Source organism: Pectinophora gossypiella, chromosome 13 (genome assembly GCF_024362695.1).
Source record: "Pectinophora gossypiella chromosome 13, ilPecGoss1.1, whole genome shotgun sequence".
Classification (NCBI taxonomy): domain Eukaryota; kingdom Metazoa; phylum Arthropoda; class Insecta; order Lepidoptera; family Gelechiidae; genus Pectinophora; species Pectinophora gossypiella.
The window spans coordinates 12,263,272-12,282,180 of record NC_065416.1 but is presented as its reverse complement, the minus strand read 5'-3'; the positions used below and the strand labels follow the sequence as shown (position 1 = coordinate 12,282,180).

General features: G+C 41.5%; 1 protein-coding gene across 1 annotated transcript in view; it reads right to left on the bottom strand.

Annotated features, from left to right (window-relative positions):
* The window catches only part of LOC126372090 (pre-mRNA-processing-splicing factor 8), a 34,022-nt gene that overhangs the window by 8,975 nt on the left and 6,138 nt on the right, over positions 1–18,909 (bottom strand). The window contains exons 8-31 of the mRNA XM_050017629.1: positions 18,476–18,620; positions 17,963–18,144; positions 17,117–17,323; positions 16,360–16,650; positions 15,756–15,948; positions 14,476–14,663; positions 13,703–13,941; positions 13,420–13,566; positions 12,838–12,988; positions 12,109–12,316; positions 10,973–11,178; positions 10,559–10,749; positions 9,619–9,754; positions 9,268–9,437; positions 8,832–8,979; positions 8,286–8,414; positions 7,321–7,481; positions 6,731–6,922; positions 5,604–5,798; positions 4,668–4,839; positions 3,797–3,910; positions 3,414–3,587; positions 3,094–3,287; positions 2,276–2,491 (exon numbers count right to left, since the gene is read on the bottom strand). Of these exons, the coding sequence (XP_049873586.1) occupies positions 2,276–2,491; positions 3,094–3,287; positions 3,414–3,587; positions 3,797–3,910; positions 4,668–4,839; positions 5,604–5,798; positions 6,731–6,922; positions 7,321–7,481; positions 8,286–8,414; positions 8,832–8,979; positions 9,268–9,437; positions 9,619–9,754; positions 10,559–10,749; positions 10,973–11,178; positions 12,109–12,316; positions 12,838–12,988; positions 13,420–13,566; positions 13,703–13,941; positions 14,476–14,663; positions 15,756–15,948; positions 16,360–16,650; positions 17,117–17,323; positions 17,963–18,144; positions 18,476–18,620 (4,349 nt within the window). The remainder of the gene's footprint in view (positions 1–2,275; positions 2,492–3,093; positions 3,288–3,413; positions 3,588–3,796; positions 3,911–4,667; positions 4,840–5,603; positions 5,799–6,730; positions 6,923–7,320; positions 7,482–8,285; positions 8,415–8,831; positions 8,980–9,267; positions 9,438–9,618; positions 9,755–10,558; positions 10,750–10,972; positions 11,179–12,108; positions 12,317–12,837; positions 12,989–13,419; positions 13,567–13,702; positions 13,942–14,475; positions 14,664–15,755; positions 15,949–16,359; positions 16,651–17,116; positions 17,324–17,962; positions 18,145–18,475; positions 18,621–18,909) is intronic.

The following is an 18,909-nucleotide window of genomic DNA, read 5'->3' as shown; positions in this document are numbered from 1 at the left end:
GCTGTTTGCACATCCTTTCCTTTACTACTTGGGCCACATTATCTTTCCACTTATTTTATATTATCTTGACTCAACCAGGGTACTCGCTATATTATGTTACCTACAAATGAAAATATAATAGTTATTAAAAGAGCACATTAATTTTGATCGGCAATGATATTCAGAACAAAACATTTCTACCACCCATTAGGTATTATAGGCATTAGTTTATCTATGTATCACAGATAATATAATAACATAACATAAGCAAGATCTTGCATCCCATTGAGGTAGTCAAAGTAACATTCATCACAAGATGAACTAAGCACACGCACCTCACGAGCTTTCCGTTAGGCTAACGATAGGCTGTATCGCTACCTATAATGGTCAGGCCAAGTGTGCTAGATGTGAACTGTTTAAATTAAATTAATGCAAGTCTGGTACCAGGGTTTGAACCGGGTTCATCGTTTGAGATGCAAACAAGTCTACCATTATGACCTATTTTATATTAGAGTAATAGTAACTATATAATAATAGTAGGTATATTGCAATGTATGACAAAACTTGTGTGCCAAAACTCTGCTCTGTCCGCCCTGAGAAGGAGAGTAAGTGTGAGTTAATACTCTCATATACCAATGAGTAGTAATAGTAGGCTCTATTTTTTACATTTAGACACATGGATGACCTATTACGCATGTAATCCGATGAGTTTGAAATTTATCTACTTTATTGAACATTTAGATATTCGGGCTCAAAGAAATGGGTTAATGGGATAATAATTTAAGCATACATACCTGGCATAGTGCGATTCTCATTTATGCAGAACAGAAGTCAGGATTAAGTTTTCACTATAATACCTACAACTCCAAAGAAAATATTTTTCTTTGAAAAGTAGTGTGGCTTTCATGAGGTAGACTTGTATCATATTCATCACTTGGTCATGGTCAGAAAATTGTTGATATGTGGTTCAAATAGCCTTTGCATGTCATTCTTCATAATGGTTATCATCGTCTTTAGAGATCTGAAATAAATTACAGGCTTAAATTCACAACACGCTCACTGCCTAACTAGACTTATTTAACTTTTTTTCAACAAACAGTATATTATGATTTGTACCATAGATAGGTGACAGCTACACAAAAAAGTATCTACTACATACATACTTATACTCACGCCTGTATTCCCGATTAGGCTGGGCAGAGCCACGAGTAAGCAGAGACCAATTTGGAAGCACTTTATACAAAGTCCTCAGGTGCTTAACCGGTGGTCCAATGTAATGTTTCATCATGCTAGAAAAGACTTGTCTTTCATAAAGGTTCTCCTCAGTCGGGTTTACGACACGCCCGGGATGATAAGGGACGATTGCGTTCTAGGTAGGACCTTAGCTATGTTTTTAATTAGCTTCCAGTTTTAGTAACTAATTAGATACTTACAGGAGTTGGAGATATATTTTTGCCAATACAAAATGAAGACGTAATCAATAAACCCCACCAAACAAAGACCTTGTATTCTTTGCCCACCAAACATCAGATATAATCGTATGTCAACTAACAACTGTCACCTTGACAATGTCACAGATCATTGTCACAGATTATAATACTAACATGTCAACGTTGAGAAAAAAAATCCGTTTGCGCCATCTATTATCTTAATTTTACTCTAACTCTAAGTAAATATATTGTGCTTGCAATAACTTGCACTCAGTAAGCTGAAATTTCACTAGATGTCGCTCGATTCGTTCGATCCCATCAATAAATGACCACTAGATGCCGCTAAAAAAGGGGCGTTTTAGCGGCATCTAGTGGTCATTTATTAGAACTAAAAATAGCCCGAAGAATTGCCCGAGTTAGAACGGCACAGTTTCGTTGTATGACGTGAGGCATCTGTACGTTAGTATTATATGATCTGTGCTAAGAGGACAATCTCTTCAAATGAGATGCTTTTTTTACAAAACCATACATTTCTATGGAATTTATATAGAAGTACACACATGATTTCATCAATAAACGTCGTCAAACGTCGTACTCTTTAACAAAATGCGTAAATCAGTCAAAAGAAAAATGAGATTAGCAGATAGGCTTTTAAACGGTTTACCAACAACTGTTGAAGCAGGTTCTTAATATTTCTCAGAAGAAATCATCCTCATTCTCATTAATAGAGGAGAACCTTCAGAAAAACTAACTTCTGGTTCATTGAGGGGAGGCCTGAGCCCGGTGCTGGGACGTATATAGGCTGTTTATGTATGACGTATTTAGGCATTAAAAACCATCAAAATATAAGACGACAATAATCTCACCTGAATGTCTGAGACTCGTAATTGCTGGTGGTAGAGGTGATGATCTCATCACCATGCTTGTTGACCGTTCTAGTGGTGGTGGCAGTGAGCTGGCTCTGTTCCTTGCTCTGCTTCTCGATCTCGGCGATCTGCTGCCGCTGCGCAGACGGCGCCGATATCTCCATGCCCAGGATGATGTCGCGGATCTCGGACTGAGTGAGCGAGGCGACGTTGACGCTGGGGTTGTAAGGTTTATATTAGCGGAGACAATAATAGTTTAGAGTCCAACTAGTCAAATCAGTTACTTTTTACTAAACGTCAAAACACAAAAATTACTACGGAATTTCTATGAAAAAGCAACCTGGGACGTCATAGAAAAACGTGATAAAATGTCGGACTTATTATTAAGTTTTTTTTTATTAAAATCGTAAGTAAGTTAAAACAAGAAAATGTTTTTTCGTCAGTTTCAGATCTGTCTTTATTTAATAATCAGAATTTCATCATTTAATCTTTGACCTAGGATACTACCCAAATACAGAATATAACGGTCATCTATCTTACAGTCCACACGAGACTAGTAGAAGTTGTGAATTTGTGATATGAATAAATAAGTATTAACAAACTGCTGTTTTACGATGTCGCTAAGTGATATAATTGTGGGGGAGAAACTACTTTACTTCCCAGGCGTGTCGAAAAAAGCAAGAGAGGTATTCTCTTTAAGATGATGGACTGTTTGGGCTATGCACGCTCGTCACCATAAGGTTCATTATATCTAAAAAAAAAATGATTATCCTGTGTGTGTATAATATAAAGTATTTGTTATGTTATAAAAAACTTACTTGTTCTTCTTGCCATAATCGGCGAGGATGAGGTCCTTGAGCTGGACTTCCACCTTGATCCAGTCGTCGTCGGACAGCGTCGGCCAGATGTGGTGCGGCTCCGTGAGCGTCGTCTTGTCAGGCTTCAGCAGGACCTTGGTTCGCTCCGTGTTCACGTGCAGAGCTCGCAGGATGAGGATCAGACGGCTGAACGCCTGTCATAAAGGATAATGGTATTTTATTACAAATCAGAATCATTTAGTCATTGTAATTATCATAGTTCTCTGATCGATGATCATACCTACATTGAAAAAAAAATATATTTTTGTTAGATAACTTACAGTGTAGGAAGAGATGGTCTTCAACCAGTCATCGTATAAGTTGAACAGCACCATCTGAGGCTCGGTGGCTTTCAGGATGAGGTCGCCGAACTTCTCCACCTTCAGGCAAGCCTGGAACGGCAGCTGCAGCTCCGAGCCCTTGATCACGATGTTCGGGAAGTCGAGCAAGTGCACCTGGAGGCAGATAGAAAATTGACAAGTTAATAATGGCATATTTACATTCATCGCAAGATGAACTAAGGTATCCACACCACATCGAGCTTTTCTGTTAGACTAATAATGGTCGAGCCAACTGTGTTAGTGTAAACTGCACTTAAGATAAATTAGTAACTCATTGGTACAAGATCGCTACACATACCGAACAAATTTAATGGTCATCTTACCTCAAGAGGGTCCAACATTCCCTTTCTGGTGACAATGATCTGTTTGGGCTGTTCTTCCACCGGTAGCGAACGAATCAACGCCGCTACTTCTTCGGCGGTCTTCCATTTGGCGAGCTAGGGAGACAGGTAAAATTCATTAGTCAAAAAGAAAATTTGGGCCAATCCTACTCGTTTTCAAGATACAATTTGTTGCATACAATTTTAATTATCGGAAATCATTAAAACTATTCGAAGTAATGTCAGATATCTACAGAACGTTTGTTAGTGACATCGTAACGAATACTGAGGGGGATGATTCAGCTCATGATTCTCAGTTGGTATCAAGTGGAATTTCCTATCGGAAAATTCATGAACATTTAGTGTTTATTTAATTATATTATTCAGTTCCACACTTTTGCGACGGAAACTTCCTTTTGATATCAACTCAGAATCATGGTTTCAATCATCCCTCAAAGATTTCGTTACGATGTCACTAACATCCTGTATGTGGATGCCTTGCAAAAAAAAAAAATTAATAACATAAACAATTATTCACCGAAAATTATTCTCGTTTTTTACCGTCCTGCCCTATCGTGTCTTCATTACGTGGCACTGGCAGAATTGTGATCACTCAAAAGCCATTAATCAAGTATTGAAAAGAAACCTTTGGCGACTCAATATTAAGACAGGTCCCACTTTGGTACGTACACGCTCGAGCAAATCAAACCTTCCAAGTACTATCGGACCGTTGTAGTCACGTTTTCGTACTACTTCGAGCTATGTAAATTTCATAGTTCGATGTGTCCAAAGGGCGATCGACCTAACTAGGACAAGGTTAGTGACGTCATCATACCAACCCATATCAATACTTGAAAAACACTAATTCCCTCACCTGTCCAAGACGCTTCTGTCCGGCCCACACGCTGGTGTGGATAATCTTGAGGAACAGCTGTCCTGTCCGCGGGTTGAATATGAAGATTGCCCCGTTGATCGGCTTGGTCGTCAGATTGCCCTCGAACGTCTTGTGGATCGTCACGCGGTATACGTTCGTGTCGTCGACGAACCTGATGATAAATCACATACTTAGGCACAAGTATATTTCCCGTCGGGACTACGATTCAGACTCATTATTCGCTTTTTCTTCTTTTTTTTTCTTTTTTGACGTGACTTATTGTAGATTTGCCGCAGATGGCATTAACTACTCGGCCGGACAAATGGGGAGCGCTGAAGGCTCTCACCCGGTACAACGTTTAAGACAACAGGCCTGAGGGTGCCCAGTTGGGCGCGAACCTCGGCTCAGGGCGTCGTCTGAGAGGAAACATATTTGAAAGAATTAATCGACCCTAGTGGGTCGATAGCGATAAGCGCTGATTGGCTTATTCCACTCTCATCAAACCGTTCATGCAATCAGATCACCAGTTTAGAACTTTAGAGTACTCTAAGATTTAGATGTAAAAGGCGTAATTGTAATATTATAGCTGTTTGTTTCCCAAATAAATAAAATAAATTAAAATAGCTATATATAATTTTATAATACATTTATCGCTGAGATTCGATAAGGTGCAAAAGTCCAAAAGTCCAATCAGTTTCTTGCAAAGTAATAAATTAACTGGTTGCACTTAAGATCTGGTTACATGTCGTTTCTGTAATAGGCCAAAACACCTACAAAAACATACATTTTAGAATTATGACAACTAATTTCATCACTGTTTACAAATAATTCGCTGGGCTCAGTGACTGCACTTTTGCTCTTTGATGGTACACGAATACTTGAATTAATAAACTAAATATATCCCCTCATATAAAAAGTAATAATAAAACCACTCACCAAATAATCTGATTCGAGAACAGTTCTCCGTAGTTCTGCGACGATAGATACGGCTCGGTCGGCTCACTGGAGTACAGTTGTAAAGCCTTGCGGATGCGCTCGCGCAGCACATACAGCGCGGGGTTGGCCTTCATTATCTTCGCCATCGCCTGCTGGATCAGCGGCTTGCAGCCAGGGAACCAGTTGCCGTAGGCACTGTGGGTGTAAAATAAGTTAGAATGTCATGGTGTAGTTAGTAATAAAATTGCATGGTCCGGTCTTATGGAAGTTACGGGGTTGAATCAATACAATACAATAAATAAAAAACACTTTAGTACAAAAATGAATAAACTTTAACCTTGCAGGTTTACAACCGGGTTTAGATTTTAAAAGGACATTCGGTCTTACGGCTTTATAAATAATAAAAAAATAAATAGGACAAATATTCATCTGTTTTTCCAACTCGTTATAATCTGAGAGCCTTCAAGGCTAGAGTGAATAGGCATTTGCTAGGTAAACATGATCCACCTGAGACCACATCGTCCCTTACCATCAGGTGAGATTGGTGAGCCCATTATATTTAAAAAAAAATACATAAGGAACAGAAGTGGTACAATCGGCGGCCTTATTATTGCGTCTATTGCTCAAAACGTATTTATAGCGCAACCATGGATACCCCGCTGCAATAACAAGTATTATGTATGTCGTTTCCATATCTCGGGCCTATGGAGTCCTAGACTTTTGGAAGACGTGTGTGGGGTCGAAGCCAACACGTAGAATTAAGACAAGACAATTTACTCTAAATGTTGTGTGACACCAACCGGCCAAGTATTATTATTATTATTGCGCGTGGCAAAAAAAAAGAAAAAATATCCTGCGCGGATCATATATCTAGTTTATGCTCCCTCAACTAAGGTTCTGCCGCATCCGTCACACAATGCAGCTCGGCTGTGCCACCTGGGAACCGGTGTAGAGGGCACTCGTACACTATGTGAGACAGGGTTTGGTCCGGGTGACCAGACTGTTGGATCTGTTACACGAATCCTCCGAATAAACGTGAAAGGGCTATCTGCGGCTAAATGTGAATACGTAAATGGGGCTTAAAGGAGTCGCCATACAGTGAATACTGTGAAACTAAGTAACTTTACCTGTGCAAGTTATAAGCCAAGTCGATGGCAATGAGCAGGCCGGTGGGCGATGGGTAGATGGACATGTTATCGGTGGTGTAGTCCAGGAACTTGGCGCGAGCGTACCGCTCCACGTCGTGCGAGTCGTAGTCGCCCCACCGCAGCTGGATGTCCAGCCAGTACTTCTGGGTTGTCGTGTTGTCCATTGTGTCTCTGTTAGAGGTGAATAATTTGAATATGATTTTATTTTCTGCATGACTTTACAGGCTGATCACCTGATTGTCCGAAAGTAAGATGATCCGTGCTTCGGGGTCCGGTTACTACTTACTGATGAAAATAAGTAGTCGTTACATGAGCCATATTAGGGGCCTTTGGCAACTCAATAGTAACCCTGACATAAGGATTGATGAGGTTGGTACTCCACCTCAGAACCCACACAATAGAAGAGGAGCTGTAAAAAAGTGTGTTTTTCGGACAATCGGATGATTCAAGCCTGCAATTTCTTTACCAAACAAAGGACAGTCCCACGAAGTGATTTCGACAATGTCCCCCTCGGGAATCCTGATCGTGAGCCCAACGCTCTAAGCACTAGACCGTGAAGCAATACTTACTTGGTGTCAGCGAGCAGTGAGGGCCGCGAGACGTTCCACTTGTAAGCGGAGAACAGCAGGATGTCAGCACATGACGAGTTCATCTTGTAGGACTTCCGAGGGTGGATGGTCTCCTTCTGCACCGTCTCAATCTCCAGGGCGTCCAGTTCTTGATCGAACACCTGATCAGCGTGTGGAATGTCAATTGTTTGTTGACATGGTATAACAAAACCAGGTATGCTCAATCCGATGAAAAGCCACCATTCGTTGCCGTTTGATGACGTAACTGTTACATGAGTCTTACGATTGAACTGATATCTCCAACATTCCAAGGACTAGGAATTTCATCATTGAAAATTAAGCGACTTACTAACGTACTTAATTACTGTCACTTGTCACATATATAAAAATCATGTAAATCTTTTACTAAAAGTTCAAAATTGCCTTGCAAAGTAAATTAAAAACATTAAATAGTCGTGGGAATGGCAGCGGAGGGTGAGATGACTGATGATGTGTTTTGAGCATACCTGGTTTTGTCATACCTAGTTGACGTAAGCAAATACTCAAGGGAGCAAAGCTGCGGCTGTCAGTGAGCGAGATAAGTCGAAAGTATGTGGCTGCGTTTAGTCTCCCTTCCAGAAATATATAATGTTAGATAGAAAAGAATCCGTCAGCCTAATCTCGACTATGCTAATGAACACAACACTGGCTCCTGTATTTTGACAGATATAACTCGTACTGCGCATTGAAGCTACATCGAAATATAAGCACTAATTGTACTGAACTAGATATTCTGTTTAATAATAGGTATATCCGAGGATGTGTCGTAAATCAAATCTTCAGGTACCATAAAATGACGACAAATAATTGAGTAACTTCAGAATTGTATCCAACACATATAATAATATTGTATCCAAAACACTAAAATGTCTTGCGTTATATTTTTTTTTTTCTAACTCCGAACAACTTATCGTCTTATAAATTACCTGACACAAGTCCATGACGATAGACTCGTGGACCTTCTGCCACAAGTGAGCTCTGAATATCTGGATGAGCGAGATCTTGAGCGTCGGGATTTTGCCGTGCATGAAGATGCCAGTCAAGTCCAGTTGTACCTGTTAAAACGTTGACAATTTAGACAAAAAACTAAACTACAAAAACGTTGGGTTTTTGTCGGAGGCTTGAACACAGGCCAAGGCCAACCCATGTGAAAGCCAGAACACCAGAGGGAACATTCCCGATAGTAAAAAGGCGCAAAACTTATGTATGAAGACCAGATAAGACCAGAGTACAAGAAATAATTATTTGAAAAAAAAAAAAAAACTGCCAGTGTTCTTACTATTAAAAAGTTTATATAACGGGTACATTCGGCAAAAAGCAGCCAGTGTTCTTACTAAAGAGTTTATACAAGATTTTTTACAAATTATTCTTTCTTGGGTCTTATCTTCCTGGCGGATCGCACTTTACTAACTATAGCGTCCCATTATCCCCTTTGGCCAGTTGTGGGATGTATATGGGCTACTTATGTTTACCTGGAAACCGACGTACACGTTGGCTCGGTTGATGGTGGGTGACCACCACAGTGTGAACCGACGGTTGGGGATCTGGTTCAAACCGGACCGCTGGGCGTTGGTCAGCTTCTTGTACTTCATCGACTCTTCGAAACCGGACGCCTTCTCCCTGTTTGAGGTGTTTGATTGTTAGAAAATTAGGAAATAATATCTGCTCTGCTATCTGGTGCTTATTATCTTTATAATGTAGCAGGCCCAAACGTTTGACAGCTGTAAAAATATGTTGCCCTTTGCTTATAACAAGTGCAAGAAAGAGATAGAGCTATCATGTAAACAGATACAACTATATACAAATAGATAGACATTCATAAAAATGCAATAAGAGCGTAGCTCTTGTAATAAAGAAAGACTATAACATTAACAGGTATAAGAGAGAAAAATAAAGCAAGATCCTTACCAGAAGAGACCCTCCCAAGTGGGGAAGTAGGTTCCCTTGAAGAGTGTGTGCTCGAGGATGCCCTCGACGCCGCCCAGAGCCTGGATCATGTCCGTGCGGTAATTGTTCAGGTTCCACAGCTTGCCGTCGTGCCGCTGGTGCGTCCACCAGAACGGGTTCTGTTTTAGGACCTGTAGGGAAAATATGGTTAAATGTGAGTTATAAATTCAGCATATTTTAGATTTTCGTTGACAAAACCTCGTGGTATCTATCTACAATTTGTGAATAATAGATGGTAATAGCCTCCACCAACCCACATTGGAGCAGCGAGGTGGAGTATGCTCCATACAACAATCTTATCAACAATCTTACCTGATACTGTTTGAACTCCGTACGTATACGCCATCCCTTATCGTAGGCGAGGGTGTGTCTGTCCTTTTGGAACAATGTGTTGATTCTCGGAATGCCTCGGTCCCATGAATCCTCCAAATCTTCTAGTGTTAGACGTCTGTAACAAATTATTGTTCAACATTTACTTTGTAGATATACCCTACATCAACATTCAGCTAGCTTTCGCGACAGCCAGCTGAGAATTGCGCATAGAAATAGGCAGTATGTAAACACGGTACACGTGCTACCACTGTCGCTGCCCTTCGCTAGCTTAGTTGGCAGTTTCTTGGCTGAGAACAAAAGCTAAGGCGGGCACAAGGTAGTGTTTTGTGCCGTTTCGCTTGGTTGCCACAGAATGTAATCTCACGCTGCCGTCGACAAGAAAAGTAACAGTGGCAGTGAGAGAAAAGAGTATAGTCTAAATAGTTTGTGTTTTAGATCAGATAGCGTATTGTCAGACGACGCGCGCCACAGTACAGTGCGATCAGCAAGTCCGCGGTCACGCGCCGTCTCCAGAGCACATACATTCTCTGGTTTCAGGACCCCTACGCGATTCATCATCTCTAAAACTGTTTAATGATTTCTGCTTTACTACCAAATAGGAAAATATTTCTTGAAGATTAACCCTGTGAATGGGAATTTAACACAATAAGTTTTCTTACAGTCCTATGAAAAAACCTCGAATTGTTAAAACCTAACGAAGTCCTAGCAAAACACTAGTAATGTGCGGCACAGGCGATGCCGCATAGCCATCATTACTAAAGCTTATTTGTCGACGCCCACGTTACTAACCCACCGAACTGAAGTACTAAAGTTTGATAGTTACTTACATAAACTTCTTTCACACTTATTTCCCACCGGACAGACTATGGAATTCCATTTGTTTTGATATGCAATGTCTTACATATTTTTTGTTTTTTACCTGTTTTGTGCATTGGCCTCCTGCCGTTTGAGCGCGTACTCGGCCCAGACGCGCTGCGAGTCGACGAACTCTGCTTCCCACGGTTGAATGTAGCGATACAAATTGGGGATCAGCTGATCTTCATCGTGCGACATGCCCGAGCGGAAATGGGTGATGCCCACGTCGGTCTGCTTCGACCAGCGGAGGTCCGACTGGGGGGAAAATATTAAGATTACTTCATACATACATACACCGTAACAGTCACATTTTGAATAACAATAAAAGATCCTGTAGAATTGAAAACCTCATACAACAACAGTCATACAATAAACTGTTAAACAAATAAAGATTATAAATGCGAAACTACTGTCAAGCTTTCATACATAAACTACTAAACCGTTTCAGATGAAATTTGGTACAGAGACAAGATCTTACCTGTGGAATCAAAACGTGTCCCATAGACAACATGCCGAGCCCTCCCAACTCTTTTGGCGTGTAGAACACCACGGGAGGGAAACGCGAAGGCATTTTGGAGTTCAATCCGATCTTGATACGCGTTTGTATCTTGTTCTCGCATTTCACTAGCAGGTCGAGAAGTTCCTGAGTGTTGACCACGGCTTCGCGGAAGTATGTCATGAGACCTGGAAATAAGTTTTAGCTTAGAAGAATTCGTAGTGTCATGTTTATGTTCGAAAACGTATAACGAACGCTGCATACGTCGAGTCGCCTTATACCATTTAAACGCGCCTTTTTGAAAAATCACATTTTAATGCGATTTTCTTCAACAAAACCTCGCTCTGATGATTTCAACATTCTCAATATAGTCGTATATTTTATTAGATCAGATAGCGTATTGTCAGACGACGCGCGCCACAGTACAGTGCGATCAGCAAGTCCGCGGTCACGCGCTGCCTCCAGAGCACATACATTCTCTGGTTTCAGGACCCCTACGCGATTCATCATCTCTAATAACTTTTGATACACTAATTACCTAGACTCATATGCTGGATCCTTGTAGGGATTTGTTTATTCTCCACGCAATCTTATGGCTTGTGACATACCAAGTGTTAGTTGGGAGTACCGTGCTCGCCTTTGACCGGAATGGCGCCACAAAGTTCACAAAAGAGTAGATTTATTTGAAGAGAAGCGTTCACAAGGTACTCGTCGCAAAGCGCTAAATACGGAAAACTCGACTGAAACCCTCCTTAAATCCTAACTACACATTAAATTCAAATTAAAAAATACCTTTGAATCGTAAATTTTTACTACTGCAGCTTCTCACAACCTGTATTCACGAGGCCAGCCTTATTGTGTCATGTGACTGGATCTTGACGTTGAAGTTTGATTTAGCGAAACCACAACAACGACCCGGGATAGATATTTAGGAGTCGCCGTCCCTGGATACGGTTTGGACGACATGGTGATGATTATGATGACGACCAACTCGTACTCAGTGTGCGCACTCTCACAGTATTTGGTAACATTAGATGTGTTTTTACTTATACGCACGAGCCGAATTCGTTCGTACGCATCCAAGGCACGAACGGTTTTATCCAAAGGTCGGTACTAACCAATGAGAGCTGTGTTCCACTTGTTAACAATCTTGGTGAAGGTAGTGGAGCCGGACGCCATCAGTATTTGTCGCACGCGGTTGTGGAAGCGAGCGAGCGACTCGTCGTCCACGCGGAGGTAGCACTGCGCCGTGCGCTCCTTGGTCACCTCGTTCTGAAGGTTCCATACACCGTCTCGGTGGGATAGCTCCTCGTGTTGGCTGCGGCACTGTTGGGAATGACAAATAATTTACATAAAAATGCACAACTATACGCTGGGTGCGCATGACAGCGCTGGGTCTGAACTAGTGGTGGCAGATACGCCGCATTGTCACATGCGATCTGGGGGGTTAAAATGACCACATCGAAGCGATTCATCTAAGAAAGCAATGTTGCAATTTGACATTTGCGCATATAAAACTAAGTGCGCAATGCAAACAAATGTCAAATAGCAATATTGCTTTCTTAGATGAATTGCTTCAATGTGGCCATTTTAACCCCACAGTTGACGTTACGCCAGTGTTGCGAGCGAATGTGTATTGTGTAAATTGTTGTGTAGCAAATTATATACCTACCTAAGTCATGTTTAATACCGACAAAATATGAAATCGTGGCGCGTGAATCGAAGTCGCGGCGCCACAGTACTAACCCTGGTGGGTTGATGCGGTCAAGCATTGGTCTCACTGCTCACACGATAGAAGACTATCAAAACATTTTTTATTTCTTTATTCATATAATTCTGCGACATACCTTGGGCAGTATCCTGCATTCGAAGCCAGCCATGTTGAACAGTAGGTTGGGGTTGTCCTTGGAGTAGACGGACACGAAGCTGTTCTCCCACTGGATCGTGGTCACCGACCGCGGCAGCCGGTTCTTTATGTCCCAGAACACGGCACGACCACTGTGAATGTTACACATGTTCTATTAAGAGATTTATTTGTTAGCATAATCTATAAATTTATAATTTGAAAATGTATACCGAAAAAGCAGTCTCCATGGTCTAGTGGTTAAGAGCATTGGGCTCACGATCTAGAAGTTCGGGTTCGATTCCGATTAGGACGTTGTTGTAATGACTTAGTGAAATGGTCATTTGTTTTGTACGGACATCAGCGAGTTTAGATAAGACATTGTATACACGAATACTCACAAACAGATAAACGAATATCACATGCTCAGCGGTGAAGGAAAACATCATGAGGAAACCCACATTCCCGAGAAAAGCATTTAAAGGAGGTCGCTTTTGTAAAAACCGGACCTGTCAAATCGTCAGGTTACGCAAGCGGACCTTGTGAAAAACGGGATAATGCTAGAGGGATGATACAAGAAACTCACAGATTGACATCATGCTTCATGAGGCGCATGCGCGCGTCTCTCGGCCAGCACTTCTTGTTGTTGTAGCCGACGATGTTCTCGTTGTTAGGGTCTGGGTGTTCTGTCAGGTAGCGCTGGATCAACTCGCGCGCTTCTTCCGCTGTGAACCTGTGTAGACAAAAGTATACTTAAACATACATACATAAATTAGAAGTTATGATATATATGATGCACCATACGGTGACAAGTGATCAGCCCATCTTAATGTTGAAATATATACCTCACCAACAAATCCCAAACTCACCTGAAGAAGATATGGATCCTGTCTATATACCGACAGTACAACCGAATCGGATGCGCAGTTTCTGTCTGTCTGTCCTGGTACGACAGGAAGTCGTTGGGTAACTGCGGCGGGCCGGCCATTTCTGAAGCCCGTTGCAGACCGAGCACTAACAAGTCCAGCACTAGACCGTAGTACTGGACGATGAAAGACGCGAACTGAAGACCGCGGATGATGCCGTACGAGTTGGTGTGATTCATGTCCTGTTGATAAAGTTTGTGGTTATATAGAGTATTTCACATAAATCAATAAATAGAAGCTAGTCTAAGTTTGTTTTAAGTTTACGCGGTTATTATCGTAATTAAAACACATAATAACGGGTTCTGACTCCCAATATTTCGACACTGTTGCAAGTGCCATGATCACGGGATGTCATCGGGAGTCTCATATCCCTGCTTTAAACGCGGTAAGAACCTGTCATTATGTGTTCTAATTAGTCTAAGGTAATCAAGACTGGCGCAGAATATCGCTAGCAGTCACTCTATAAAACAAGACTGTACGTTCCATACAAGCACACATTCAGCATTTTCACCTCATTGTATCATTTTACACTATCATGATTCAGTGCGCAATCAAACGCCAGGGCGTTCATTCGTTTGTATCGTTAGCATGAATCAATAAATCTATCAGTCAGTTCTTACATCTCTAAAGAATACGGGTAACAATTCGTACAAGGGCACTGCCTGCCACAAAAAAAAAACAAAAACTTCTACGTCATCTATCCGGTATCAACTTGCCTTGTAATTAATAACGACGTTGTTCTTCGCAGTCATGTAATCGGCGATGTTGTGGTCGACGATCAACCTCAGCAGTCGGTTGAGCAACGTCAGATCTATCTTCTCGTAAAGCTTCTCGAACCGTGACTCCAGTAGCACGTTGCATTCACCCTCGCCTACCTCCCACACGTCTTGCAGGTTGTTGATGCCTAGATATACATTTGGGTTTTCATATGTGCTGTTTTATGTTAGGAATGAGGGACTTTCCAGGCTATGTTCCTCAAAAACAATATAGATGGCGATGTACAGATTTTACTTGATAACAGACATATTATGCATCGTTTATCTTTGTTTTCGAGTATAAATGATGACACTTTTAATTACACCTAGGGACAATTACATGATCCACCCATTATTATTCTGATCAAAATAAAGAGAAACAATATAGGTAGCATTCAAATATCAAGCAACAATTATTTTTCATATGCTTCTGCCATTACATTATATTTTTGAATTATGTACTCGAATAATGAGAAAATAGGGAAATAATATTTGGGCAAGGTACCCTGGAAAGTCTCTCATTATAAACATTCAAGGAAAATCGGATTCGTATGTGAATTTGAATGTCTATATGTAGTGAGGAAGATTATAAACGCTCCTCATCTAAACTTCTAAAACAATCTACAGGCTTGCCACAGCTTATAAGAACTCCTTCATCTTGGTGCACTTTTATGGCATTTATTAGTACAACTAAGCTGCGAGTCTATTTCTTAGATGGCTAGTGTGAAGGAATTTTAAAACAACAAAAGCTATTACAATTAAAGTTTCATTTCAAAATAGGTACAAATGCATAGTCTTGGAGATATCTTGACACTTCTTCAGCTGATAGTGCGACCAACCAAAGTGAGGTTTGTAACAAGGGGATGGTACTACCATTGATCTCCTTTGCCACAACGCACACTTTGGGCAGTCGCCTGATCTTCTTTTCTTCAAAAACTTACTTCTTTCTTCAGAATCCCTATTATTTTTACACGAAACAAAAATCTGAACGATAAAAACTCTCATGGTAAATTCTTTAAGCTAAAAAGCTTACACAAGTCTTAACAGAAATAATAATGCGATTTGAAAAAAAAAGGTACAGACCACAATTACGGCAAATACCTAAGTAACTCTCGAAATCTGCATATACTTTACAACCCTGTCACATTCACTCATTTGATAAATTGAATCAACAAAGCTTCATTAAATAACAAAAAGTGAATGCGACAAGGTTTCAACTATCAAACTGTATCCCTTCTTACCTTGGCACCACTTGTAGACCAGCAGAGGCGAGGGTTCAGTGTCTGCGGGTTTGACCCACGGCGGCAGCAGGCGCCTCTTGTCCGCCTCGTACCATAGATACTGGTCGAGGTACGCGTCCGTGATCTTTTCTAGAGGCTCCACGTCGTATACTGGTACCAGGTGAGAGTACAGGTCCATGAATTCTATGCCCACCTATTGGGGAAAATAGAAGCATAGAATACATAAGACGACGTATTGAACGGTAACTTTCCGCCCCGCACCAATTCGAATCGGATACTGACCTCACCCCCTCTCGGTATTACTTTACTCTTAAATGACCGTAAGCCGCTAAGAAAGAGGAAAGTGCGCGAACTATGTCTAAGCGCTAGGCGCCACACGGTAATACTGAATTTTTTGTACGGAATGTCCGGGGCGTGCTATTGTTAAACTAAACTAACATATGGAAATGGAGAATAAAATATAGAATAGAACAACATATCACGATGATGAGGCTTAGGGGCCGCGTCGAAAAAGAGCGTGTTATAACTGTCAGTTATGCAGTGCCGTTAACCTTGGTACAATATACAGTACATCTATTGTACCTTAGAAAACATTAAAATTCACCTCTCTGAAAGTCCTCTGAGTCAACAAATGACGCTTGATTCTCGACAAGGCTTCATGAGGGTTATCGTACGCCTGTTCAATCAACCCGAGTTCCTCCCTCTGACTCTGGTTCAGTCGAGACTTGACGCTGTACGCCTCCTTCAACCGCTCAAGAGCTAAGATCAGCAGTTTAGTGTCATGCTTGTATGACAGCGGGGGGAAGGGGATCGGGGCGAAGCGCCGAGACTCCAACCAGTGCACGGTAGTAGTGTAGATTGCCACAGCTTCCTCGGGAGAGATGTATGGACCATCCTGTTGGTGATAAACAATGTTAGCATCTTATATGAAAACTTCTGGTTAATTAAAATTGAGTAGTTTCCTAGGACAAAGGTAACTTATGAAATTCTGATTACTAAATAAATACAGATCTAAAGGTGACAAAAAAACGTTTTCTTTTTTCTAACATGAATTTGACATTTTGTCACATCTTTCTATGACGTCCATAGTAATTTCGTGCTTTGACGTTTAGTAAAAAGTAACTGATTTGACAAGTTGGAAACTACCGTATTATATCAAATACAAACAAACAATTTAAAAGAAAAAGTGTAAGTCACTTTTCTAGCTAAGCAAGATCTGTCTTTGTGTGTATTTTTCAGACTATAACGATGATACCGCTATGCCTCTGCACCGAATGTGCTCGAGCCCAAGCTCAACCACTACACCACGGAGACCGTTGGACTAATCAACAGCTTTAAACTTTCTAGAAACTTCCACGTACCTTCAAATAGTTGTGCTGTCGTTCCTGCTCAGCTTTGAGGTACAGCCGCGTCAGTCGTCCGAGGTTCTTCTTGCAGACGGTCTTGTCGACGGTGGCGCCGCGCCGGATGCGCTCGCGGTTGTAATGTGCTGTATTGGTCCACCAATCGGCCTTCATCTTGACGTAACGTAGGATCATGTTCTCTATCGGCGTTGGCAGGCCTGGCACCTAGGAAAGAGAGCTTTTTTTAATTTTAACATCATAGAATTAGTTATCTTAAATATTAATTAGGGAATTAGGAGTTTTCAATGATATTCTATAAGAATTGAAGGACTAGTTCGGCAACTTGTGCTATCCCAGTTTGTTGATGACTTGCGCGAATCAACATCATTTTTATAGATGTGCAACCCACTCCTTGCCAAGGCCGCCTTTAGCTCGTCGCGTTTTGAGTCGAGCTCTTCTCAACGCTTCTGTTCAAACTCTTACACCTTGGTGTTCACAGTATGCGTCCATTGGGAGCGATCCTGGGTCAGTATCTCCCACCGCGATGGGCCACGTCACATCTTTTCATATGACGTTTAAGCACATCTTTGTACCGCAAGTTGGCTAGGGCGGCCAACGCTAAAGAATAATACGTAACTCTCCGCACTGCACGAAATCGTTTCGGGCGCCGAGCTCACTCCCTCTAGATTGTACTTCCCAGTCTTTACTTAAGTCTTAGCGTTGTCTTACCGTTAGTCGTTAAAGAATAAGGGGAGAGCGCGCAAACCGTGTCTCGCTTGCATTTATGCGTTAGGCGGCACACAGTAACAATGATATCTTTGGAGTGTACGGTACGTCGTGTGCATAAGGTGCAACTGGACTCACCTTCCAAGGAATATTGGCCTTCCAGCATCTCCAGGCTTCCGACAAGTGCTGCAGGATGGTTCGCGCCTTGTTCTGCTTGATGCCTTCGGGCATCATGTCCACGATGTCGTGCATCACAGACGCGCGCAACTCTAAGTCGAAGTGAGACTCGACTCGCTGCTTCGTCACCGTCTTTGCGACACCTAGGGAAGACAATTTAATGCGCATAAAAATAACTATTTTTGTACTAACACTGGTTTATAGGCCTAAGATACAGGTTTTTCATAGTTTGGGGGGTCAGGGAATAGTTTTTTACCCCACTACGCTGCTCCATTGCGTCAACGTAATATATAGGCCCAATTTAATTCTATTCTGTTATAATACATGTTATTTTCTATTTGCTTTGTTCCATTTATGTTTCTGTTATGTCATTTTGTGTTTAGTTTTTGTTTTTATCTTTGATGGTTTTGTTGTTAATGTGGCGTACTTTAGTAGTTCTTCCAATAATATGACTTTATAATCCTCATAACCTACCTTTGGAGTGTCGCCCCTCAAACTGCCGGGACAGCAAGTTGCCCAGCCACCGCTCCAACAGCGGCGTGATCCCGCGCATGAAGAACAGCCACACGCGCCATCCGGGGGCCCAGAAACCACAGCCCGGTCCTTTTGATACTGGGCCCTGTAAGGAAAACTTTGTTATTATTTTATTTTTAAACACAGGGGTTTAAAAATAAAAAGGAAGGGAAGGAAGGAAGGGGGGAGGGGGGGGGGGGGTTAAAAAGGCCACATTAATTTGGCCCCGTGTTTAAAGACGGTGAGCAATTCATCTAAAAAAAGCAAATATTTGACATTTCTTTACAATACGCACTTAGTTTTATATGGGCAAATGTCAAATTGCAATATTGCTTTTTATACGTGGGGAAATCGTGAAACGTATCTCAATTTTTGCGACCTTACAGAATGTTTCG